Raw genomic sequence first — 25,817 nt, forward strand, 5'->3', positions numbered from 1 at the left:
GTCTTAGATATATCTCATACATTAATAAGTAAATATAAGTGTTTTAGAATGACTCGAGCTCCCAGTTTGGTCACATAGAATTTAGTTAAAATTTCGGAGGCCAGAAATTTTTTTTAGCCCTCCATTAAATGCCCGTCAGACATACTTAACTGTGTATGATTGTACGTGTGTGTAAGCGTTTTATATCCGATGTGTATTATTGGGAATGAATGATGCCATCTTCTAAATGTATTTAAATCCCTATGACAGAAATGGCATACATTTTATGTAATGAATTACCCCATTTCTGAAGTTATACATATATAATTCATAACAAAAATGAAAACATTAAAATGTTCCATATATTTTACTGGTAATAAATTACAATATCACTAACATTTATTCAAATCTTGTATAATACATTAAAAACATTAATATCAGATGTGTAATATCGGTGATGAATTTTACTATCTCAACATTTATTAAAACCAATGTATGACGAAATGAATTTGAAAAAATAAATCGCTGGAAATTAGAGCATCGCATGAGAGGAGCCCAACCCTTTAAATCTTAGTTTAAATCTTATTTCAGGGACCATTAATAATCCAGAATTACGGTTGCGTGAATGAGGAGAGAGAGAGAGAGAGAGAGAGAGAGAGAGAGAGAGAACAGAAAATCTACAGAAAGAGTAAAGTGAGGGAATCAAGATATCTCTTAATTTAAAAGAGAGAGAGAGAGAGAGAGAGAGAGAGAGAGAGGGATGATTTCAGTTAACAGAAAATCTACAGAAAGAAAAGTGAAGTGAGGGAATCAAGATATCTCTTAATTTAAAACGAGAGAGAGAGAGAGAGAGAGAGAGAGAGAGAGAGAGAGAGAGAGAGAGAGAGATTTATATTTAGCCCTCTTGATTGCAAGACCCAATTTGTTGCGGCAGTGGCCCGGTCTGGAGGGAAGTGAGTGTCATGTGACATAATAATAATAATTTGAAGAGGATGCCATTGCCCAGGACGAGTGCCCATCGCTCAAGTCTCTGTGCCCAGATTTATCTCCCAGGATTAATTACGGCGTACTCGTTTCGAATAACTTTCCGGAGATTATCGTCGGTAATCTCTTGGAGATTTGTGTGTGTGTGTGTGTGTGTTAGTGCGACAGCAACCTGCTCTCTCTCTCTCTCTCTCTCTCTCTCTCTCTCTCTCTCTCTCTCTCTCTCTCTCTCTCTATTATACAATATATATTAATGGAAATTTTGTCCAGCATTGACGAATGTATATTAAATGTAAGCTCTCTCTCTCTCTCTCCCTCTCTCTCTCTCGTGCTTGGCCTTTGGCCTAAATTCCATATTCAATCCAATCAAATCTCTCTCTCTCTCTCTCTCTCTCTCTCTCTCTCTCTCTCTCTCTCTCTCTCTCTCTCTATATATATATATATATATATATATATATATATATATATATATATATATATATATATATATATATATATATATATATATATATATATATATATATATATATATATATATATATACTGTATATATGACATGAGAGAGAGAGAGAGAGAGAGAGAGAGAGAGAGAGTTGACTCACTATTTTAGTGAACGGAAAAGATGCAGAAATAGTTCAGAAATCAAGATTATTCTGAATTCAAAATGAGAGAGAGAGAGAGAGAGAGAGAGAGAGAGAGAGAGAGAGAGAGAGGCCCATACATAGAGTAAATTTATAGATTGTGGTTGTGGGCGGCCAAGTGTAGTGCCCCGTGTTATTTATTCAGTAGCCCCACACGTGCCCTAGCTTGTCATATACCCCGCATCTAAAAAAAAAAAAAGAAAAAAAAAAGGAACATGAAATTCCTCCGAACGGCCGAGAGAGAGGGGTGGGGGCGAAAGAATTCTTGAGGGGGTGGTCCCTCTTCCCCTTCGGTTTAATTTCCCCCCACCCATACATTCCCCCCTCTTATTTCCTGGAGAGGAGTTTTAATATTATTCACTTTTTCTCTTTTTTGTTAGTTTCCTTTCGCTGCTTTTCTTTCATGCTCTTTATTTTATTTTTTATTTTTTTCCCCCTCCTCTCCTCCTCCTCCTCCTTCCCCCTCCTCCTCCTCCTCTTCTCCCTTCCTCCTCCCCCCTCCCTCCTTTCAACTCCTCCTCTCCCCCTCCTCTCCTTTTCCCCTTCCCCCTTCTTCCTCTTCCCCTCTCCCTCCTCCCCTCCCTACCCCTCCCCTCTCCCCTCCTCCCCTCCCCTCCTCCCCTCCCCCCTCCCCCCCCTCCCCCTCCTCCTCCCCTCCTCCTCCTCCTCCTCCTCCTCCTCCTCCTCCTCCTCCTCCTCCATCTTTACTCTTGGCATGACGTCCAACGTAGGTTTTGCCGATCTTCGAGTTGAGTGTCAGGAAATATGTTCACTTTTTTCTTCTTTTTTTTTTTTTTACTGACATCAACGATAGACCTTGATTTTTTCCGTGCTGAAATATTGAGGTTATATTTTGGCTCCTTTTGTTTGTTGATCCGTTTCAATTTTTTGTCTGTTTATTGAATGGCTTCTCAGAAAAAATTACTAGCGAATTTTCACTAAATTTTTACCGACAGATGCTCTCGTGACTGGTAACAATTGATTAGGTTTTGTGATATATATGTGAATGCAGATGTTAGAAAAGAGGGGAGCCTTTGGTTGTTGGATTTTATGTTGATTTCGTGACTGGCAACAAGTGAGTAGATTTTTGTGCAGATAGGAAATATAACTTTTGGGGGGCAAGGGTGGAGGGATGTGAATTGATCACCCTTGGCGGAGGTTTGCGGTATACTGAACGCTCCTGTTTCGTTTGTTTATTTATAAGTTCTTATGTTACCCTTATTTTTCTCTTAGATGACAATATGTTCAGGTTAATTCTTATTACTTTTCCTCATTTTTTTGTTCTGTACGGATGATATGCCTTTTAAATAATAATAGTAAAATAAGCTTTAAGAATAAAACACATTTTCTTTAAAAACCTACAAGAAGATTTTCCTAATTTATTCCTCGTGGGATTTCAAGGCTTTCAGTGCAAAGCCACCCAGCCATTATGGGAAACACCCCTTTCGTTCCTTTTACTGTACCTCCTTTCATATTTTCTTTCTTCCATCTTACTTTCCTTAACCCTCTCCTAAGAATTGATTCACAGTGCAACTGCGAGGTTCCCCCCCCCCCCCCGCCCCCGTTACACCTTTCAAACCTTTTACCGTCAGTTTCCGTTTCTGCACTGAATGACCTCATAGGTCCCAATGCTTTGGCCTTTGGCCTAAATTCTGTATTGAATTCAGTTTATTATGGGAGATATAGAATTTCATTACGTTAGCGTGTGTAGTATCTGTATGTATGCGTTCTCATGTGTGGGTGTATGCTTGCACGCGCGCGTGCGCGCGCTTGTTCGTCAGTGTCTGCAAGGCGTGTTTATGTTCCTTCGCCTCGCGCGCGCGCCTGTGTGTTTTGCCAGAGAGGAAAACGGTCTTGTCCCGTCATTATGGGTGTTTACACATCGTCCGTCAATGGCGCTGGAAGCCCTTGTATTAGATAAACATCATGTGGGTACATCAGAGCTCCGCAGACAAGGTCTCACTTAGGGGATGACATCTTCCTTATTTTACCCTGTCAGTCTAATGTAACGTCTTGATTTGTCACGGTTTTTTGTTTTCTTTATTTATTTCCGTGTGGCTGGGTTGATTGCGTGCATTAACCCACTTGTGCTGTGAGGAGCATTTTGCGTGAATGCACACACATACATACATACATATATATATATATATATATATATATATATATATATATATATATATATATATATATATATATATGTTTACGTCTGTTCTATGAAGCTTTGGATGGTTATGTTTTTAGACAGATTTAAAATATATTGCCCTGTCAGTCTAATGTAACGTCTTGAAATTTCCGTGTGGCTGGGTTGTTTACGTCTGTTTTGATGTAGCTTTGGATGTGTTTATGTTTTTGAAGACAGATTTAAAATATTTTAATATTTTCGTATTTGTAAATATGGGGCAAGTCAGTCAGCAGTAGAATACTTTATATTCAGATGTTCCTTATTGCTAGAAATGAGTGAATTTACATTAGGATTTGTAAAAAAAAAATGTACCTTGATTTCTGAAGAAAAATGTTTTCATGCATTCCAGAATTATGTATGAAATTACGGTATTCAATTGAAAAGCACACGTACACGTGTATATATACATGCATATATATACATAGTTATACATATATATATATATATATATATATATATATATATATATATATATATATATATATATATATATATATATATATATATATATATATATATATATATCTTGAACATCTTCAGTTTTCAGCAGATCTTTTTGGGGTGAGGTTGCCAACCTCACTGCCTTCTCTAGTCAGGTTTATGATGATTTTCCTCTTAGGAAGTGTACTGTCCATTCAGTTATTACTTTCCTGATCTTGACGACCATTTAAACTGATGGTATTAACAATATCTTCAACCTTTTATCCAAAGTCTGATGTTGTGGGTAAGAGTAAGGTGAGTTTCCCTACAAGACTAAAAACTTTAGTTACGTCAATTCTTGAGTTATCATTCTGGAATGAATAGCGCGAGAATCCGGCTTTCTGCAGAGAACGGATTGCAGATCTTATTTCAGTATCTTCTCATTGTCACAGGAAATTAGTGTGAGGATTACTTTGACTGTTATCTTTTAAGGGAATTAGAGATTTATTCCAACGATTTTCTAAGGCAAATTGCCAGTGATTTTACTTAACTGTTCGAGACATAATGTTCATTAATGTTTATTGATGAATTGATGTTATATTTGTCACAGTGACATAGGATGCCCACACGAATAGAACATCATTAATGAAAGGAATTGCAAAGCCCTGGCTGAAATGTATTCGACAGACAAACAGACATACAGACCGAGTAAGTCCTTCCAGGGAAACCAGACCACAGACACACACACAGACATGCAATCAGTGTAAGTCCTTTTAAGACAGTCAGACAAACAAGACGGACAGACAGACAGGCGTGCAGTCAGTGTATATAAGTTCTTTCAGGGAAGCCAAAATACGACCAGCCAATAAAACCCGACACTAATTGGCGGTTCCAAGTCGTTCGTACGTGCGTGAAATCAGAATAGCTCCTTCATGCCACTGTACATCACACCCATTTTGCAAAGGGAGGAATCAGCCGCCATGTGTGTGTGTGTGTTCGCGCGCATGCGCTTGGCAATGTAAACATCCCCGCCCGCAGAACTGTACCAATTTATCGGGAAATGATTTTCACGAGTCCGTGCTTTTAGGCGGATTCCTTTCGTTGGGGAGAAACTCTTAATTATAGAGTTATATTATTGCGTTTTTTTGGCTCTGAATATAGCTCGAATATATATAGTTCTAGCACACCACAACGCTTATTTTTGGAATATTATCTCTTGTTTTGTACAGATAAAGTCAGTTTTTAGTGTTTTTTGTGTTATTTGTGTAATAATTATATGTTTATAAAATTATTTACGGTTATATTAGCTGAGCATCGCAGGTTTTTTATACTCATTATTATTACTATTATTATTATTATTATTATTATTATTATTATTATTATTATTATTATTATTATTATTATTGTGACTGTGGTGTCTTCTGCTAATGCTACTGTTTCATTTACACTTACAGTACTGTATTTGTAATAGCAATTGAAGAAAAAGAGTTGAAAATACGGAAATTACGTAGGTCCTCAATTCAGCCCAACTCGACCCTGTTGAAATCAGGCCATTGACCCAGTCTGCATGACTGCAGTCCACAAAAACCATGCAATCTCCGCCTTCAAATAGAACGTAACATTAACCTTTTTTTTTTTATCTCTGCTACAAAAACATTACATTGCACGATGTAGGCCTAGAGCAGTGGTTCTTAGCCAGGGGTGCTCGCCCCCTTAGGGTGTGCGAAGAAGGTTCCTAAGGGGTTCGAGGACGCCTATGAGTAGTTAGAGCAAAATATCTATTTACGTACACGTTATTTTTTATGCAAAAATAAAAATAAAATAAAATGAAGTAAATAATTGATAATAATAATGATAATTATTATTATTATTATTATTATTATTATTATTATTATTATTATTATTATTAAACAATGTGGTTTTGTTATTAATACACATCATATCAACTTTGTAATTTAGTTTTTTTTTTTTTATTTCAGCAATTCTGGGTGTGCGAGAACTGACTGCTGATTTGAAAGAGGTACATATTGAAAAAGGTTAAGAACCACTGGCCTAGAGGAACAATGATAAACCAAAGGTAATCTAAGTCTATAGATCTTAGAAAAAGCATTAGAGTTAACTGACGCAGTTTAGCAATCCTGGTGAGAGAACGAGTGGATTGCTTAGATGAGGAAGACGTGGAGCAACGGGGATTGCTGTCTTATGCCTAAACCCAAGTGGGTCTTGCCTAAACCTATCCTAAGCATAAGTGGAAGCGCTTAGGGGGGCGGTGAAAAACATATTATGATTGTTTATTTTGGGACTGATACAAATGTTTAGTGAGTATATTTGCGGGTGAAGAGGAATGGTGTTCATAAAAATTTTGGCGAGGATGTAAACGAATGAAAAATAAAATTAATCTTACAATTACAGTCACACGATGGTAATCGTAATTTTAATTACGGTTTCAGGTTATAAATAAGAGTGACGAAGCAGCTCTCCCGACAGGTTTATTGCTACTAACTAAAGAGGGTTGAACATTTCATGTGAGCTGGTCATAAAGTTTCTATGAAATATTGGGGGGAAAAAATGTTTGAAATTTGGTTCAAATGGTTTTACATACACACACACATATAATATATACATATATATATACTCATATAGTATATATAAATATATATACACACAATATATGTGCGTGTGTATGTATATGTATGTATACGGTATATTTTTGGGATGCGGCGACAAGCCCGACACCCTGACTCAAGATTTTCAAATTGTTAATGTACATATAGTGTCTGACATTTCTGGGGAGGCCACCAGTCCAAGTTTTGACCACACTCAACATCCCTTGATGATGATAATACTCATCATCATCATCATCATCATGAGTATTCATAATAATTCTCCAAGAATTGCAACAGAGATATAAATCTTTAAAATTTATTTTATTTCATCGACCGTTAAAAAAATTCCTCATTTAGACCAATAGCGGAGAAGACCGAAAAGAATTTTGTTTAGAGCAAATAAATCTCACTCATCTTGGCCCTTTGAAAAGCCTAAAAATATGCTAACGACATCCGGTCCTTGAGCGTATAGGCCTAACCAAGGCCTAACAAGCCCTTTTTTTCTTGTATTTTTTCAGAATGACAGCAACACGTGTTTTCATTTTATGACGTCATTCGAGCCCCCTCGAGGGATCAGCACGCTCGCTCCGTCGCCCCCCCCCCTTTCTAAAAATGGCTGGGTAAGGCTGTTAGACCTTCAGGCTGAAATGTTTTTGTTTTTCGTTACGAATGTTGTAATGAAGGAGTGTCCTTCAGTATGCTGTTTTGGTGTATATTTTAGATTCGAATTTCGTTTGCTTAAGCTGTTTCTTCATTTTTTTAAGAAATGGGAAATTAATAATTTTTTTATCTCCAAAGTTGTCAATTGCTTCACGAATTAAATTTGCATGAACGTATCTAATAATGTAAAGAATTTTCTCTGTTCCTGTACTGTATTTGCTTGTTTATTAATTTTTTTTTATATTTTCATCAGCTTTATCGTTATATTTTAGCTGCTTAAGGCATCAAGGACACGGAATGAATAAAGTGAAACCCATATTTTGCTCATGATATTTTTTATGTCGATTTCGATTACAAAAACTGTATCTGGAACTCCATCAATGTTACCTAGAAAGTCGTCATTATTATTATTATTATTATTATTATTATTATTATTATTATTATTATTATTATTATTATTATTATTATTATTATTATTATTATTATTATTAAGTAAATAGAACTATGCTGTCTCTTTGACTGGGTAAGAGATCCGATTGCTCAGCGCGTAGGTTATACCTAAATCATGGGAACACAGAAAACAAGCAAGGAATTCTGAAGCAGGTTCACAGCGTCCCAAAACCGCTCCCTGTCATCAGATCGTGTTGATATCATTTAGAACTCAATAATCCGAAAGAAACATGTCAGGTTAATACATGCATTCATGGGTTAATAAAACTCTGTTCGTTTGTCAGTACTGAAGAGGTAAGTATCCTTGTGTTGATGATGAATTCGAGAGTTAATCTGTTTGGCTCTTGACTTCTGGCACTCTTGCGTGCTGCCAAAATTAATTCATTGGTTTTTTTTATGTCAAAATATGTAGCGTTGCTTACATTAAGTGGAAAACATATATACACACGTGTGTACATATAATGTATCTTTATATATATATTTTATGTATATATACGCATATGTAATATACACATATATATACACATACATATACATTTATACATATACATGTATACATATATTGGAAACTAGCATGAGGAAAAGTAAAATCTAGTGATAATCACTGAACTGACTCTAGCCAAACACAAGCAGAGAGAGAGAGAGAGAGAGAGAGAGAGAGAGAGAGAGAGAGAGAGAGAGAGAGAAGGAGGAGGAAACAGACAAATCAACAAGCAACGAATAGAAAAAAAAAAGAAAAACAACCAACCTTTCAGTCAGACCTGAATCAAATCGAAGTTTGTTTATTTGGACGTCATTCCACGGCGTATATTTAGCCATTCTGCCTTGTTGGGAATCGTGAATCTCGTCTTTATGGCCTTTTTTTATTTTTAACTTTAACTCCTAGGTGCGAAGTCCCCTTCGGTCGTGAGATGTAAGATTGGGAGGTCGAGTTTGGGACCATTTTTCTGTCGTGAGGTTGGAGATGGTGAGATTGGGAATATTTGTCAGAGTATCTTTTCGATGGCAAAGTTTAATCAAGAGGGTGAGATTCGTATAAAAGAACGTGGCTGAATTTCTGAATTTGTTTGAAAGTATATATAAAAATATCTTTTTGGTGGCAAAGTTGTAACTAGGAGGATGAGATTCATATACAAGAGGGTGTTTGAATTTGTCAGTGTGACAGACTGATCATGCATTACTACCCTGAAGCAATTCTCGTTGTGTTTTGATCATTTGTTTACACTTTTATTTTTTGTTTATTAATTTGTTGATGTATATTTTTTTGTTTTTTAATAACTGATCAGTTCTTTCTGTATTTCCTACTGCCTTCTGTTACTTCTTTGTAATGGACACCATATTCTTTGGCAGCTTGAAGTTCAGGTCACTGGCCCAAGCGGGCTTGCTCCATATAAATAGGCTTCATCTTCTGAATAATAATAATAATAATAATAATAATTATTTTATTATTATTATTATTATTTTTAAGATTAAAGATGATGAGAATGAAAATTAAAGTATGAGATAAACATGGACTATAAAAGTGCATAAGATGAAACAACAGGAAGACTGTGCTTTATTGTAGAGGGATGCATAAAAAAAGAATTATTAAAAGAATAATTTCTAGCTGAAGGTATTAAAATGACAGGTGATGGACGGGTGGTGAAATCATAAATGACAGGGCTATATGTAACGAGAATGTAAAGTAAAATGGAGAGAGAGAGAGAGAGAGAGAGAGAGAGATCTTATGTTTCACTTTTCTACTAATTTCAAGAATTTGAATTAAAAAAAATCGACTCTTCTATGACTTTAGATCAAGGCAAATTCAAGTATCAAACAGTAAAATATAAAATATTAAAGAAAATGTTTTAATAAGAAAAAAGTGTTTTGATTAAATAATTTCAAAGAAAGTAAAAAACAAAGAAAATGTCGACGCATTAATTCTAGCTGTAGGCCAAGAAAATTTACGTTTACGAAACAGAAAAATATAAGTTATTAGAAAAGCATTTTGAGCAAAATATCTTAAGAGAGAGAGGATTAGAATGATCCACTCATCCAAAGAAACGAATCTCCCCTTAATGATAATCTCGTATTAAGAGAATACTAAGCCTGTGTGATATAGATTAAACGTGACAGACGAGGGTCCTTAAATATCCGGATGCGGTGCTTAACTATTCTGAAGAGCCGTATGACAGTAAAGTATGAAAACTTCGGATTTAAGAGGCTGAAAGAACTCTTAGACATGATTATCTCCTGCAGACCTACGCTTGCGTGAAAGTCGCGTCGTTTGTAATCACAGCAGAAAGAAATGATTCAGGGAAACCAGAGAACTTTGAAGACAAAGGGGAAGGAGTAAAGAAGAGCTAAAGGCCAACGCAGAAGAAGAAGAAGAAGAAGAGAGAACAATAACAAATGGCTTTCCGTCAATGTCTTGCAAATGAGAAGATGAAGCATTAGTCACTGTGCCGTCAGTGCACTTCACGTGGTGCATCGTAGGCATTACTTAAAGTTCTTTGCAGAGTGTATTCGGCCCCTAGCTGCAGCCCCTTTCATTCCTATTACTGTGCTTCCATTCATATTCTCTTTTTTCCATCTTGCTATCCTCCACCCTCTCCTAACAGTTGTTTCATAGGGCAACTGCTTTGAGGTTTTCCTCCTGTTGCACCTTTCAAACCTTTCTACACTCAATTTCCCTTTCAGCGCTGAATGACCTCATAGGTCCCAGAGCTTGGCCTTTAGTCTAAATTCTGTATTCCATTCCAACAAATATCATGACGAGAAGAGTCGCCTTCCCAACATGGAGAAGAGAGTCGTGGAAGCTACGTAAATTTCGTGGATTATAGAAGTTGCGAAATCAGGTACTCTGTGGTTGTACAGTATTATGTCAAAGAGATGGGAAGCTGCCATTGGCTGGTCCGAAATGGGTCACGTATGGGAATATCATTTTTCAATGGTCGTGCAACTACTGTTATGGTGGTTCCCTTGACTATAAGACACATGCACCGGTAGAATGTCCCAATCTTGGTTACCTAAGAGTACCAGGTTGTGGAGGGTAACTATCCTCACTCCAAGTTTTTAAAGTGAATGTTGTATATAAATCAAGTGACTTTTCTGGAGTTTGCGAAAGTAAAGTCTCCGGAATTATTATCAGATTATTTTTGTACAGTTTGAGTAATGTAAGGTTGGGAATTTGTTTTCATTAAGTATGAATGACTGATTGAAATCAGTCAGTTAATCCAGTATTTCAGTTAAAACCACATATTTTTCATAATCAACGCCCTTCTGGAACACACCTCGAAAGTCTTCTCTCCACGCACTTCAGATTTGGCCACTTCTTTTCATTTCTCAGTCACACACCTTTGGATTCAGACCATCCAGCACATCCACATTTTCTTCTCTAGGCCTAGCCACAACCAGGCACAGATTCAGACTCTTCCAGAAACTGTCACTCTCTCTCTTTTTTCGTTCTTGGATCATATACTTGTCATAACACCTAAACAATTACTCCTAAATAGTTGTTCGTCTCAGACCTGAGCCTTCTTCCCTATCAGTTAGGTCTAACAAAGTACCATCATGTCCAGCTTTCCCTCCTTAAACATCTACTACTACTGCTACTACTACTATTACTAGTACTACTGCTGCTGCTGCTGCTGCTACTACTACCCTTTCGAATACCCCAATGACAGAGAAAAAGCATGAAAATTCTAGAAGGTACACTCTAGAATTTTCTTATGTTACGTTGCTACTGACGACGAAGGGGTATAAGGAAAGGGGAACTATATGGACGGGGCTTCGGTGTGGCGGGGGAGGGGAAAGGGAAGTGTGAGGGAGGGATACAACAAGATTTATAAATATCAAACCTCCCCAACCCATACACGAGCAATATTCCTTATAAAATATGGCTCAAAGACTGCGGGGATTGAGGGTTGGGGGAGCGGGTGGGCGGTGTTATGGGGTGGGGTGGGGTTGAGATGGCGACTGCCGTGGGCGGTGTGTAATAGTAATTAACTTGGGTGAGGTAGGAATATTTTAGGCGTCTCGCCACCTCTCTCTCTCTCTCTCTCTCCGGGCACCGTTTCTCTTTGGTACTTTGGTGAGATAACGGCCAACAGAGATGATGATCGGTTGAAGGTTGTAGTTGCTCTCTCTCTCTCTCTCTCTCTCTCTCTCTCTCTCTCTCTCTCTCTCTCTCTCTCTCTCTCTCTCAGATATTGTTAGTCGCTGTTGTTGTTTAGTGAATTGATGTACATTTTCCCCTAAATAAAAAAAATATACACATTTCCTGACCATTCTTATACCAAGGGTTATAAGAAATGCCACATGTCATGAACACTGGCACTTTACCAAGTACTATAAATGACATTACATTTATAGCTACTCGTTGAGTGTTATTTTTCATCAAGAATAGATAAAAAGAATAAATTTTTTTATAAGTTAAAACATCATTGAGCAATAGAATCTTGAAGTTACATAATATTATAATCGACTATAAACGTCCAAGCCTACTGTATATGAGTTGGACATTTATTTGCAATGTTTCCATGTAATGTTAATATCACATATAAATTATATTAAAACAGACATTTTTGAAATCCTGATTCAGTATTACAGGGTCTCTTTACCGAAGAGCAATTCACGTAGGGCAAAAAATGGCACTTGTGATTGTTGATTTGTGACGACTATATTCGTCTTTCATCGACAGAAAGCTTGTAGCAAACTGTGTACAGTCCTCTCACAGTTTCTTGCTGTGATATGTTACTGTAATTTTTAATTTCAGCAATTCAAATCTAGATTATGTAGTAGATTCTGCTTTGACCAGCGTGTTTACTCAGTATGTTTTAAAAAATCAAGACAAGACTAAATTTGAGTTTACCTCCAGTTATTATGATAATGTCATCAACAAAATCTAATGAAATGGTCCCTGTCAGCGACTGGTTATGCTGTAAAACCACTGCTATTCTCTACTGCTCCAAATTGTGATGCAGTAATCGGTAAAAAGTGTAGGTGTAAATTAGAACTAAATTTTGTCAGTATAACTACACGGGAATACGGTGAAACTAAAATTTACTTGCCAAATTTGGTACTTTGGAGGAAACAGTAGGCCTACCAGTATTTCATTTGGTACGTTTCACTGATCTCAAACATACAGATCAGCGTTACCACTTACCGGTGCGTTTGTGTAAGGTTGTGTTCTATACGACGTAATATTACTTTAGTCAAACGTGTGTCCTCCCATGTAGGACTTTTATGCGGAACTTCTTTTACATTGTGAGAATGATAATTTATAATATCAGAAATGCACTGCATCTGACTGGATCATGTTTCATTAAATTGTTCCAGTGGAACTGAAAGGATACTTTAGCAACATTGGCGACTTATGCAGTCATTTTCAAAACCTGGTCGGTCATAAACTTGAAGCAACCTCGATAATTTGGGTGGTTGCCGTTAAAATATCACTACAGCATTGCATTGACAGTTGTAGCTTATTAGATAAACCGATTCTGGTTGAAAATAAAACAAACTGCCACTGTCACGCATTCCTCCATTACTGAAACGTGTTTGGAGAGACCAATAGAAGGCGCTGACATGAAGCGATAAGTGCTCTTCGCACTCTCTCGACAAACGGAACCCACCAAACGTTGAATTATAAAGAGACTCGCCAATGGTACATTTTTTCCTTCATATGTTTATTGTATGAAAAGTTATGCAGCGCAAGATATTAATAAAATAACAGAGTTTATTGGAAGGCTTTAGTTCGATTGTTGCTTGTCAGTCAGTCATATTAGTGCACGAATTCCCTTCACAATTTATTTGGAGACTTATTTGCGTAGTGATGTAGTTTACATATTTTCATTGTTGAAATACATTCAGATATTTGCTGTGGTTATCAGATTCGTTCTGACTGCACAGCCAGACCTTGTTTACCCTATTTAATTAATGGAAATCGAGAAGACACATGTTCACACTTCACATTAGCCAAGAGATTAGAGGAAACGTGACTCTAAACTGATTGCACTGTCCCACAAGAAAATAAACTGAGTACCGATATCAAACTAGAAGCAGCCTGAGAGAGAGAGAGAGAGAGAGAGAGAGAGAGAGAGAGAGAGAGAGAGAGAGAGAGAGAGAGAATTGTAACTGTTGAGAGAATTTGAGAAACAGTCTGGTTGTCCCACCACCTCCTCCTCGTGGGTGGAATTCTTTGTTTACCTCTCCCTGCCGCAAACATGGCCGAGTACGACCTAACGTCGAAGCTTGGTCCTTATTTGGACCGGCACCTCGTCTTTCCTCTTATGGAATTTTTATCCGTGAAACTGGTAAGCTTATTGATGTGGAAGGAATCGAAATATCGTAAAATGAATCCTATAAACATTGTAATTTTCTTCTGAACAATGGTCGTCTGGCCCGTGGCGCAACTCGACCCTGGTCGAGTCATTTGTTTAATGTCGGCTTCTTTTCCTACCAAATTATATTCCGTGTAGCGAGGTAAATTGAAGAATGGAGCTTCATATGAGCTTGATAGGATCAATTTTGCTGTTATATCCGCTGCTGAAGATTACTTAATCATAGACTTCCCCAACACAATATTATGGGTGGGATACGACCCAGGTATGACCAAGTGTTGACGCTTTTTCCAAATTTATAGGTAGTATGCAGAGTAGGGGGTCACGAATTACTATTTGGGATGGTGACCAGTCGGCATTTCAGAGGGGTTATGACCGAACCAGACTCGCCTTTACCTAACCTAACCTAGGATGCCACGGTCCTGGTTGTTTCAGCCGTGACTTCCAAAACGGCGTAAGACGTGATGTTTATGGTATTTACCGCCATTATTTTATGTTTTTATATACATCCCCAACGGGCTGGTACTATACGCAGCGCCCATTTTTCACGTTAACGTGCTTGCGGCTGAAACGACCCGAATTAGGAGGCCGTGCCCTAACCTAGCTTGGGAGTCTGGAGGCAAACCTAACTAAACTTACCTCTACCCAACCTGGCTGGGGGCGCTTCGTTCCCCCTGGATCCCCCAAAGTAATTCATGACCCCCTACTTCGATTTAACAAGCATAACCAGATTTTACTCTACTTCTGTTCACATTCTCTTTCTTTCATCTTACTTTCCACCCTCCAAACAATTGTTTCATCGTGCAGCTGGGATGTTTTCCTTCTGCTACACCTTTAACACCTCCTTCACTCAAAAATTTCCTCGGCGCTGAATGACCTTACAGGTCCTAGCGCTTTGCCTTTGGCCTAAATTTTATATTCCCTACCTCTCCCAACCTTAACTATATTGGGATTAAGCAACTGGACCATAACAGGTCAGGATGTGTCCTTGCTTGTAAATATGCAGACCAAGTGTCATTTTGAGAGGAAACAGGTCATAAATCATCGTAGGCTGTAGCTTAGCTCATTGCTGCATTATATTTGCAACGTTAATTTGGAAATAACAAAGAGTGACTTACTTGCAGGCATCCAGGAGGGCAAAGCTCCCTCAAGCCAGGTTAGGGCATGGCATCCTAGGTTAGGTTAGGTCAAGTTCATGTAAGTCAGGTTAGGTCATATTCCCTCTGAAATGACTACTAGGCATACAGTAGCCCTGACCCCTCATATCTGCATTTGCTCCCTAATTTTACCCTATTGACTGTAATAGGATTGATTTTGATGCTTAGAACAAACTAATTTTTGTACGTTTGAAGAAATGTTCACAGTTTTGAAGGAATGAATCATTAAACAAATTGCTGTTTGCTCAATATGTTAATGATTTCATGATCGAAAGTAAAATAATATGATTTCGGACAGGATAGTGAAGGAAAATCACCTGTAGTGTGGTTTTTGTTTGTGGAGTTAACAATAAATACCTGCAAAAACATCATTTCAGCTTTGATTTTTATTTTGATCGGCTGTTATATTGCTGTCATAAAAAGTAAATATATCTCTAGCCTTGCAAAAGGTTTTTTTATTGCAGAATATCCAATTATTACATCCTGACATCAATACTATCATGTATAATTTTGCCAACTAACATTACAAAATTAACAACTGCACTCCATGAATGGAAGTACATAAACATTTCAGTGACAATTCTCAGTTCAACGTCTCATCAGCCCTGTATAGGGTTAGTGCTGTCATACACACCTTATGGTGCACAGTAGGCATTACTTGAGGTTCTTTGCAGCATCCCTTCAGCCCATAGCTACAACCCTTTCATTTCTTTTACTCTACCTCTGTTCATATTCTCTTTCTTCCCTCCTCGCCTAACAGTTGTTTCATAGTGCAACTACAAGGGTTTTCCTCCTGTTACAACTTGAAAAACCTCCATTCTCAATTTCCTTTTCAACACTGAATGACCTCATAGGTCCCAGTGCTTGGTTTTTGGCCTAAATTTTATACAGTACCAGTGATAACATCCTTTAAAAAAATTGACTTCAGTTGATGTGTGGAATTAGACAAAATCCCCAAAACACTTTTGTTATACTAATGTATAGACATTTTCCCTTGATTCTCTCTAATTTTTGACATTTACAGATATATGATGTGACGGACCTGCTGCGTGCCAAGTTGGAATTGCTGACATACACAAATATGGTGGATTTTGCCACTGATGTCCAAAAAACGCTTTATCCTGATCAGCCTATTCCTGATGAACTTCCAGAACGCAGATTAGCAGTCGTTTCAGATTTAAAACGTCTCCAGGTAAGCTGTAACAGGGATGAATATTTTTCTGCCTTTCCATTGGTAAGGGCTGTTTGTTTTCAGGATTTAATTGTGTATTTTGATTGGAATAATATTAAGTCAGGATTATTACTTGCTTTTTTATGTTTTCATTGATTGCCTTAGTTTTAAAGGAGGTAGTGAGGTTTTTTATTGTTTTGCTTTTTTTTTTTTTTATTTTTCTTGAATGGCCTAGTCATAAGGAGGAAGTCTATGGGGTTTTTATAAAAATGTGGATGGAGTTAATGGTAGGTTGTAGGTTTACTGGTTTAGGTCTTCCTCAAGTGAAGTAGAACTTTGCTGTGCGTAACGTGCCATGCAAATAATGTATAAAGTATAAAAAATTACCTTGCTTAACTCGGTTGATTTTTGTAATATAAGTACTGTAGTTCAACCAGACAACTCTGTTCTTACTGCAAGTAAATGCATTATGCATAAACCAGCCAAGAATATAGGGAGGACAACATGTGCAAACTTGGATGAAAAATGTATTAACTTAGTAACTTGATTCCTTACTGACATCATATTTAGTAAGTTGATTCCGTACTGACATCATATCTTAGCAGAGAAGATGTTCTGTCTTGCAACAAGCAGTTTCAAATGTTTTAAGATTCTTTGCAAAATGTCCTCTTAAGTATACTGTACAGGCCAAAGATTTTATTGAAAATGGTAATATGGCCTTTTGAATTTAACTGTGCTTTGTATAATTACTGTACAGATTCTGTAAATTAGGAATTACAAAAATGACTCATTTTTGTTACATATTTTCTAATCCTCCTTTTTTTGTAAGCCTTTTGAATGTAATTGTATTTAATATAATTACAGATTCTGCTAATTAGGAAATACAAAACTGACTCATTTACCCTTGCTTTCTAATCCAGTGTTAATCATTTCAGAATGAAACTGAGCCTATTTTCAAAATATTCAGTGACAGCGAAGTACAGAAGCAACTGCAAACATCTCGAGATCATCGAACACTGATGCAATTCCTTATAGACAATCATGATGTAAGGAAGGTTTATTATTTTATTGTGTAAGACTGTCTGTAAGCATTTATTTGGGATTAATTGCCTAAAAAAATTTAGTTTTCCCTGTTAACATTTAATTACTTTTTATATAGAATGGTAGGGTTTTGTACACCTGCATTTCGTGAAAATTACGGTCAGATGTGAAAGTACATTTTTCAAGACCAAGTAGATTTTAAAAAATATTGTACAATTTGGAAATAATTTGCATTAAGACAATCTTTGACAAATGTTTTGTTTCTTCATTAAAAACATTTTCTTTTATTTTTTCACAGTTCCGCCCAGAGATGTTAGACACACTATACTCCTTTGCAAAGTTTCAGTATGAGTGTGGCAACTACTCTGGAGCGGCTGATTATCTATATCTTCACCGTGGTCTTGTACCTGTCAGTGACAAGGTAAGAAAGGGTTCATATTAGCATTTTATTTATATTTCAGAATAGTTGGGTGCTTAAGTAGTGTTGTTAGAGTGGTTACTAGAATACAGCAATGAGTGATTTATGTCGATGTTTTAATAGTCAATGAATATTCATTAAGAACCTGTAGGTATTTAATGAAAATACCCTACATCAAATCCCAGAATGAAGAACAACACTAGTGAAGCTAAGCATAGCCACCATCAGCAAGTATTGTTTGGAAAAATCTTCCTGTGAGAAATGTCAACAAAATCATTGTCAGTTTATCGAGTTGTTAGATTTTTAGGGATTACATTTCGTGACTAAGTTTTAATGTATTAACAGACCTTTCAAGCCTGCCCTATGAGGTTGGAAAATATGAAGAAATTGATACTGTTACAATAATAATACTAACAATGGAATGTAATTGTCAATCAGTATATAAAATTCAACATCGAATAGTGTTGTTTCAGAAACAGTAAATATAGGAAATTTTATCAGGTTATTTATCATTTGTAGTTTATTTAGTTGCTAAATATTTAAAGAATTTCAGATCGTTTAAATACAAAATGTAATTTCATTACTGAGCCCTTCAGGGCAGTTTTGTTAGTTTAGATAAGCTCAGTGGTCTAGTTAAATGATAATGATGTTTTCTTAATGAAAACCATGGTATAATACCTGTGTAGTTTTTAATTAGGGAGATATATATAAGTGAAGTATACTAAACACAGGATACGAAGCAAAAAGAAAATTGTTAATAGAATTGCTAGGAGAGGAGAAAAAGAGAGCAGTAAAATTGCAAATAAAATATTACAGAAATGTATTAGCACTTTGAGGTTCATGCAGTGATGGGTAAAAAGAAGTGAAGTTGATAGTACTGTACTTTAAATACATATGAAGCTGGACCTAGAACCCTTATTTATATGATTCATGGGTAAGTACCATTATCACAGTAATATTTTTTTTCTTCTTTCAGAACTTCCTGAATGGTTTATGGGGAAAGTTGGCTTCTGAAATTTTGACGCAGAATTGGGACAATGCTCTCGAGGACCTGAATCGTTTGAAAGAATTCATCGAGAGCAATCTCACCACCTCTCCCCTGCAAGCACTTCAGCAACGTACTTGGCTCATTCACTGGTCTCTTTTTGTATTCTTCAATCATAACAAAGGTGAAGTGAATGCATATGTTATTTTAAGGGGTACTAAAATGAATTGGAATAGACTGCTGTTAATTTGGTACTGATCTGATCTGTGGACTTTTGTGTAAACCTCATTTTATATATACTGCCATATTATTGATTGATGAAGGAAATGCGTTAACTGTAGAGTTTATATGGCATCTAAATATTTTTGGTATTTTTGCAGGGCGGGAATTGATCATCGAGATGTTTTTGTACCAGCAGCCATATTTGAATGCTCTTCAGACTATGTGTCCTCATGTTCTGAGGTATCTGGCAACTGCAGTTGTTATAAACAAGAACAGCAGAAGGGCTGCTATGAAGGTAAGATTACTTGATTTTTGTTTTTACTTGATCATAGTAACATCAGTGAATGAGATGTACAGTAACTCGATTTAAAAGTTAATTGGTCGTCTTATAACTTTACTTGGTTTTGCAGTTCATTTCATAGACTTCGTTGCTATAGCACATAAGAATAAGGGTCATTGATTAAAATAGGATATCAAACTTATTAACATACTGGCATATTTTAGGTGGTGGAATTATTTAGTATGCAAAGTAGGTAGCTTTTCACTTGCATAAAATCTGTCTGTTTTGTGAGGAATTTTGATCAAGATTCAAAGAAGAATGTGGAATATTCCTGTCTGTCAAGAGAATTTCTGTGACTAGGAAACTATAAATAAATTTATTCAATTCTTTTGATTAAGAAGTCTTTCTTGGTTTTCCCAGTGACCATTTATTTTCAGCATGAATAATTGTGATAAGCCTGTTAAGGTTTGCAGATTGAGAAAATTTGGAAATGTTGTGTTATAAAGAGAATACTCCCCATTAGTTGTATGTATGTTATAAGCATTACTCATAGGGGGCTGTGGTACAGATTCGTTTTAGTTGCATTTCAGCCCGAGAGTCTGCCTCAACTTCTCCTTTGTCCTTTTTAGTCTTGTCAAATAGTCCAACTTTTTTGAGGCTTTGTTTGGTTGAACTGCTCTATAATGAGGGTGATCATATAAGAATAAGTGAATTACTTTTCTGTTTCTCTTGTTAATGAAATGTTGGTTTCTTGTGGCTTTATTGAAATACAGAGGGACACTTCAACATTAGATTAACAAAGGAAAGGGGTATGAAATAATCGCTTGGTAAATCCATAGAATTTCCTTTTTATTTTAATACAGCTTTGATATCATTAATACATTACAGCAAGTACCAATACTGTATTTGTAATGGTTAAATGATTTAAAAGTACTCTTTTGGAGGAAAGGTAGAGTTTGTGATCTGTGAAACCACAAGCAACCATATATTGTAGATGCAGCCCCCTATGTAAAGGGATTTTTTTTTTATATAGTTCACTTCCAGTTGTGACTCATTTTTTTTTTTTTTTTTACAGGACTTGGTTCGGGTCATTCAGCAAGAGAGTTACACTTACAAAGACCCAATCACTGAATTCTTGGCCCATCTGTACGTTGATTTCGACTTTGATGCAGCCCAGGAAAAACTACAGCAGTGTGCAACAGTTTTAGAAAATGATTTCTTCCTGGTGGCTTGTCAAAACGACTTCATTGAAAATGCCAGGTTGATGATCTTTGAGTTGTTCTGCAGGATTCATCAGTGTATCAGTATAAAGTAAGTGCATTTTTCCTTTAAGACCTTGTGTTCAAGTTGGAGTTTTAAGATGTTTGTACGTGCATGATTTTTCATTAGTGCTGTGCCTTTATCTCTGTGATCATCTAAATCCTTTGAAATTTATATTTCCTTATGATATAACAGAAGATTTATTTTGCCTGACATGCCCTAAAAAAATTTTTAACAGTATGTTGGCTGAGAAGTTGAACATGACCCCCAAGGATGCTGAACGATGGATTGTGAATCTCATTCGGCAAGCCAAGTTAGATGCAAAGATAGATTCCCAGCAAGGCCACGTAGTTATGGGTACACAAGCTGTGTCGCCTTATCAACAGTTGATAGAAAAGACAAAAACCCTAAGTTTCAGGACACAAATGCTTGCCATCAATGTTGAGAAGAAAGCTACTGCTAGGTACAACGAGGTAGGTGCCATTTATGATCCTGGGTCCCATAGGTTGTCTTCACTCTTGTTTGAAGAAAATAATTTTCAATTCTTAGAATCAGTTTATGCATTAAATTTTGGTTGTAATGTATTTTTTAAGGATGAATAACAGTTAGGCATTTAATGATTGAGAATCAAGTGTAAATAGTACTTAAAAAGAGGTGTATTAAATTATTTATTTGATGGAATCCTCATCAATGTAAAAAGTATTCCTTTTTATTTCATTTATTCTGCTTGAAGCAGCAATTCATAATTCCTATTTGTTTGTGTCCTCTTCTGTGTCAAGTATGTTTATTTTCAATATATTAGAGGTGTTTGTTGTAATTAGTTGACTAGTCTAGAGAAATTTTGCAAAATGAATTGACGTCAATTTCTAGTTTTCGGAAGTAATGTGTATTATGGCTTAGTTGGGAATAGGGCCATTGACTATTTTGTGACATAAAGTATAATTTTTTGAAAAGTGTTGAAAGTCATTTCAAGTATTTTGTCAGAATGATTTTTGTTTGTAATTTATTACTCTCCATGCTTTATTTTTTACTTTTTTACTTGTATCAATTTCAGTTAATTTTTTCAAGATCAGAATTTGAAATTTAAAATGCATTGCTATTAAATACCCAAGTATATTGATAGTGAGTCTGTCTCAGACCAGATTTAATCTTTAGTTTTTTGGCATCTATATAAATGTATAGACAAGCTTAAATTTGTGTTTTGCACTCCTCACAATTTATCAGATCATGGGTGATGCATGTTAATCTTTATTGTTTTTCCCAAGTGGCATGGCTTAGTTCATTACATTATGCTTTAGTCTTAGTGTATATATGGTTGCCTATGAGCTCCTTTTAATGATAAGAATGGATAACCTCATAACTGAAGCATGTTAGTCCAATCCTCTCATCATGGTTAAGTTTCTGTGAGCTTTATCACATGTTCTATTGAAATATTATTACAAGGTTAGGAAAATGTAAATATCCATTGTAATTTACTGGCATTGACTTTACTACTTCATGATGACTCATAGTAACACAAACGTGGGTCTTGAAGACAAGAGAGTGATTCATAGAACACAAACGTGTGGGTCATAAAGACAAGAGAGAGATTTGCAGTGAAAGGATGTGTAGAGAGAGAGTTATTGTCAGTGTTTATTAAGTTGTCAGCAAGTAGTTTTATACAAAAGACTCAGTTTTAACAAGAATTAACAGGCAGAATGTATCCCACTAAACCCCATAAATTAATGTTGTGAATGACATGATAATGATGACTAGCATTGACTACTTTGGCACTAAACCCCATAAATTAATGTTGTGAATGACATGATAATGATGACTAGCATTGACTACTTTGGCACACATTAATATTGTCTATAGTCAGTAAAAATTGGGTTCATGGCATTTTTCATAAAAAATATACAGTTGATATATAAGATCAATTCTTTAGGTATTTCTTGAGGAAAATTTTTAGAAATGCTCTACTCCTGATGAATAGGTGAGACAGACACACCTGTAGTGGATTTCTTCATGGAGTTAAGCTTAACATAAAGTCATAACTGGTTCTGTCTCAGAATTTTAGATACAAAGGAAGACAAGTAAATGCCCTTTCATATAAGTAATCAAACTAATTTATATTTTTGATCAGATTTTGTGTAACCTACCTAGGCTGTAGGCTTCTCAATCAAATGCTTCCATATCTGGTATTTGTAAGATTCCTCTAGGTCTGGCTTAGCCTTAATATATTGGTAGGCTATAAGCCAGGACGGAAAATCATTGGTGTCACAGATAACAGAAAATTCCTGCTCAAATTCCTCCAGGAGTTATGTTTCTTCACAGGTGTATTCATGAGGGTTGACTTGCTTGGCAGTGTAAAATTTCAGGAACTAGCTGATGCTAGAAAAATTTTTTAATTGGTCAAGATATTGTTACCCCATATAGCACCAGGAGCCAGAGTTATTTGCAGATAGTCTTGAAGTAATTGTTACTGCCTTGCACAATTCTTGATGATGTTTTAGATGTTGGCCATTAATTGATGTTTCTATTCCAAAGTCATCTGCTTGATTGATAGTATTCCTTTTCTTTTTGTGGAAACAAAGAAAATATGCCAGTAATCATTACTGGTCTCCTCACATTCATATCTGTAAAATAAGTACAGTAGCTTTGATTATCTAGCCTAAACTTTATAGATATATTCACATGTTAATGATAATCACATGATAATGACAATTAGTATTACAAATAAAGAATATATTAACAAAATAATGACAATTAGTAATAGAAATAAAGAAATTTAACATTTCTAACAACAAATGTTGCTTGAAATGCAAATAAAGTCAAAGCCATTCTCAAAACTTTGCAAAAATTGTGGTTTCCTTTTATGGAGACCACCGATAATTAAAAATACTGTATATTATTTTTCAATTAAGTCTTTTACATACATAATGAAACCATAATGAGGCAAACTGAACAGTGCACTGTATATGCAACATGGTTTTCAACTTTTATAATCTGCCTTCTTATGAGTGGACAGTCTGTTTTATACCTTTAATATGATATTTACGGTAATGCAATAGTCAAAATCGATACTTCTTAGAAGCTTTACAGACATGGCAGCCACACATTAAATACTTGGAACTGTTATTTAAGCTGGAATGATTAGTATGTGGACTGTGTGCAGTTTTTGTAGTCTTATCTAAAGGTGCATTCACACTACAGCAAGATGTGATGAACCGAGAGCAAATTATCATGTCACAAACAGATTGAAAACAAATCAACAACTGGAAATGGAAAATAAACCTTTGTCAAATGCTTGAAACTGTAATTGGATGAAACAGAGCTACCAATAAGTCACTGATTTGTTTTTGCACTGTTTCCAATATGGATGCAATAAGTTGCCATGTGTTTATGACATGTAACCTGGATCAACCCTAATATTATTATGTAGCTGACCTTTCCTATCGCCATTTCCTTTATGAGCAATTAAATATATCAAAAGATTTACAAACAAAAAAACAGATGCTATGCTTAGCAGTATGGATAACCAGGCATAAGTACAACTACAGACAGTTCTCATGATATATTGTAAGAAAAAATTATCTTAGAAGCGTCAAATTATGAATGGAAGGGACAAATTTTAGGAAATTTAAGTGAATTATTCAGTATTTGTAACTAACCATTGATAACATTTCCCTCCAAATTTTATTAAAGTGTAAGTGATTTATTCAGTATTTGTAACTAACCATTGATGACATTTAACTTTTGAAAACATTTTAATGAAATCTTTACTTTTCAGGGACCAAGCTGGGCTGTTCAGAGTTGAAAGTAAGGACATCTTTTATCTAACAAAAATCTTAACAAAAATCCTATTAAATATTGGTGAAAAAGTATTTCATTGTATTTGATTACTGCAATTTTAACAAATAAATTGAGTGACAGAACTTGCATTTCTTTTATGCCTTTGATAATAATGCAACTCCCATAGGGCTGCCTCAAAGGATTATCTTGACCATATCAGGAAAGAACCTATCATTTGCACCCAACCTGAACCTCCTTTACTGCAGGTGATTTTCTCTACATATGATGTCAGAGGTCTTCCCATTAACATTTGGCTTGGACTTGGTAAACTGCCACGGGGTTGACACGGGTTAAGGCCTCTTCTAAGAAGGAGAGGTGGTCTGAAGCACCAAGCACAAACTCAACACTGGTAAGCTTTCCCTTACAGCCATATACACAAACAAGTTGTGTTCAGAGAGCATCAGTGAAGGGTGAGGAAACCCCATCTGTATAAATACAAAAAAAAAAAAAGTTTAATGGTGGTAGAAGTGCACTTCAACTGACTAAAATTATGGAATGGATAAAGGTGGTCTTTAAATGCAGTAGCCATAATGGGTTTTTCATGAAAACTAATGCAACTGGCATTAGTTATTTAAACAGTGGAACAAAATAAAAATGGATAATGAACAAAAGTAGTCTCTGCAAAATTGCCTGTAATTCCACCTCTTGAAATAGGTATGAGATAAAGGATTCAGGGAGATGACACCTGATCTAGATGGTACCCAGAAAAGCATCAGTCAGTGGAGCAACTTTACAGGTTTTGTGAAGCTTCATGTTTAACAATGTGATGTAACTACCTTTCAGATCCTTCTATGTGTGTGGAGGGTGCAACTGCATTCTTAATGTTCTAGCCAAGCCATACAATGTAAATAGTAAATGCCTTGCGTTAGGCAAACTGTCATTATCCTGGAAATATTGAAGCAACAGATAATCTACCCCATGTTTTTGGAAAGTTGAGGTCCTCCTGCTTAGACAATCTCTGTTACAAGCACCAAAGATACTGTGGGATATGTAACCAGTATATGAGATACAGTAATCTGAATGCCTACAACTCCTCTCTCAAACTTCTATGAGTTTTTGATACTCAAAATTATGGTATCTAGCCACCTGTGTCCTGGGTTGAAGTTTTCCAGCAACAGTAACTTCCAAACCTTATGACTTTATTAGTCTAAAATTCAAACACCCAGTGTTCACAGTACCACTTCCACTGCTACTGATTCCATCAGAA

The 25,817-nt window shown here is 36.0% G+C and overlaps 1 protein-coding gene and 1 long non-coding RNA gene across 2 annotated transcripts in view; both read left to right on the forward strand.

Moving 5' to 3' along the window:
* The window catches only part of LOC136834217 (uncharacterized), a 97,188-nt gene extending 90,866 nt beyond the window's left edge, over positions 1 to 6,322 (forward strand). The window contains exon 3 of the long non-coding RNA XR_010851690.1: positions 6,186 to 6,322. This is a non-coding gene — a long non-coding RNA (uncharacterized lncRNA). The remainder of the gene's footprint in view (positions 1 to 6,185) is intronic.
* A 7,734-nt stretch (positions 6,323 to 14,056) lies between these two features.
* Positions 14,057 to 24,693, forward strand: eIF3e (eukaryotic translation initiation factor 3 subunit e). The gene is made up of 9 exons (XM_067096515.1): positions 14,057 to 14,215; positions 16,424 to 16,591; positions 17,506 to 17,616; positions 17,910 to 18,032; positions 19,006 to 19,198; positions 19,395 to 19,531; positions 20,592 to 20,827; positions 21,015 to 21,249; positions 24,549 to 24,693. The coding sequence occupies exons 1-9, from the start codon at positions 14,126 to 14,128 to the stop codon at positions 24,573 to 24,575; spliced, it is 1,320 nt and encodes a 439-aa protein (XP_066952616.1). The 5' UTR covers positions 14,057 to 14,125; the 3' UTR covers positions 24,576 to 24,693.
* The last annotated feature ends 1,124 nt before the right edge of the window (positions 24,694 to 25,817 follow it).

Source organism: Macrobrachium rosenbergii, chromosome 53, assembly GCF_040412425.1.
Source record: "Macrobrachium rosenbergii isolate ZJJX-2024 chromosome 53, ASM4041242v1, whole genome shotgun sequence".
NCBI lineage: Eukaryota > Metazoa > Arthropoda > Malacostraca > Decapoda > Palaemonidae > Macrobrachium > Macrobrachium rosenbergii.

Excerpts from the sequence above, each read along its gene's own strand:
- eIF3e (XM_067096515.1), top strand. The coding sequence starts at position 14,126 with ATGGCCGAGTACGACCTAACGTCGAAGCTTGGTCCTTATTTGGACCGG. Across the intron at positions 14,216-16,423 it reads AATTTTTATCCGTGAAACTG|ATATATGATGTGACGGACCT; the intron begins GTAAGCTTATTG and ends TGACATTTACAG. Across the intron at positions 17,617-17,909 it reads TCCTTATAGACAATCATGAT|TTCCGCCCAGAGATGTTAGA; the intron begins GTAAGGAAGGTT and ends ATTTTTTCACAG.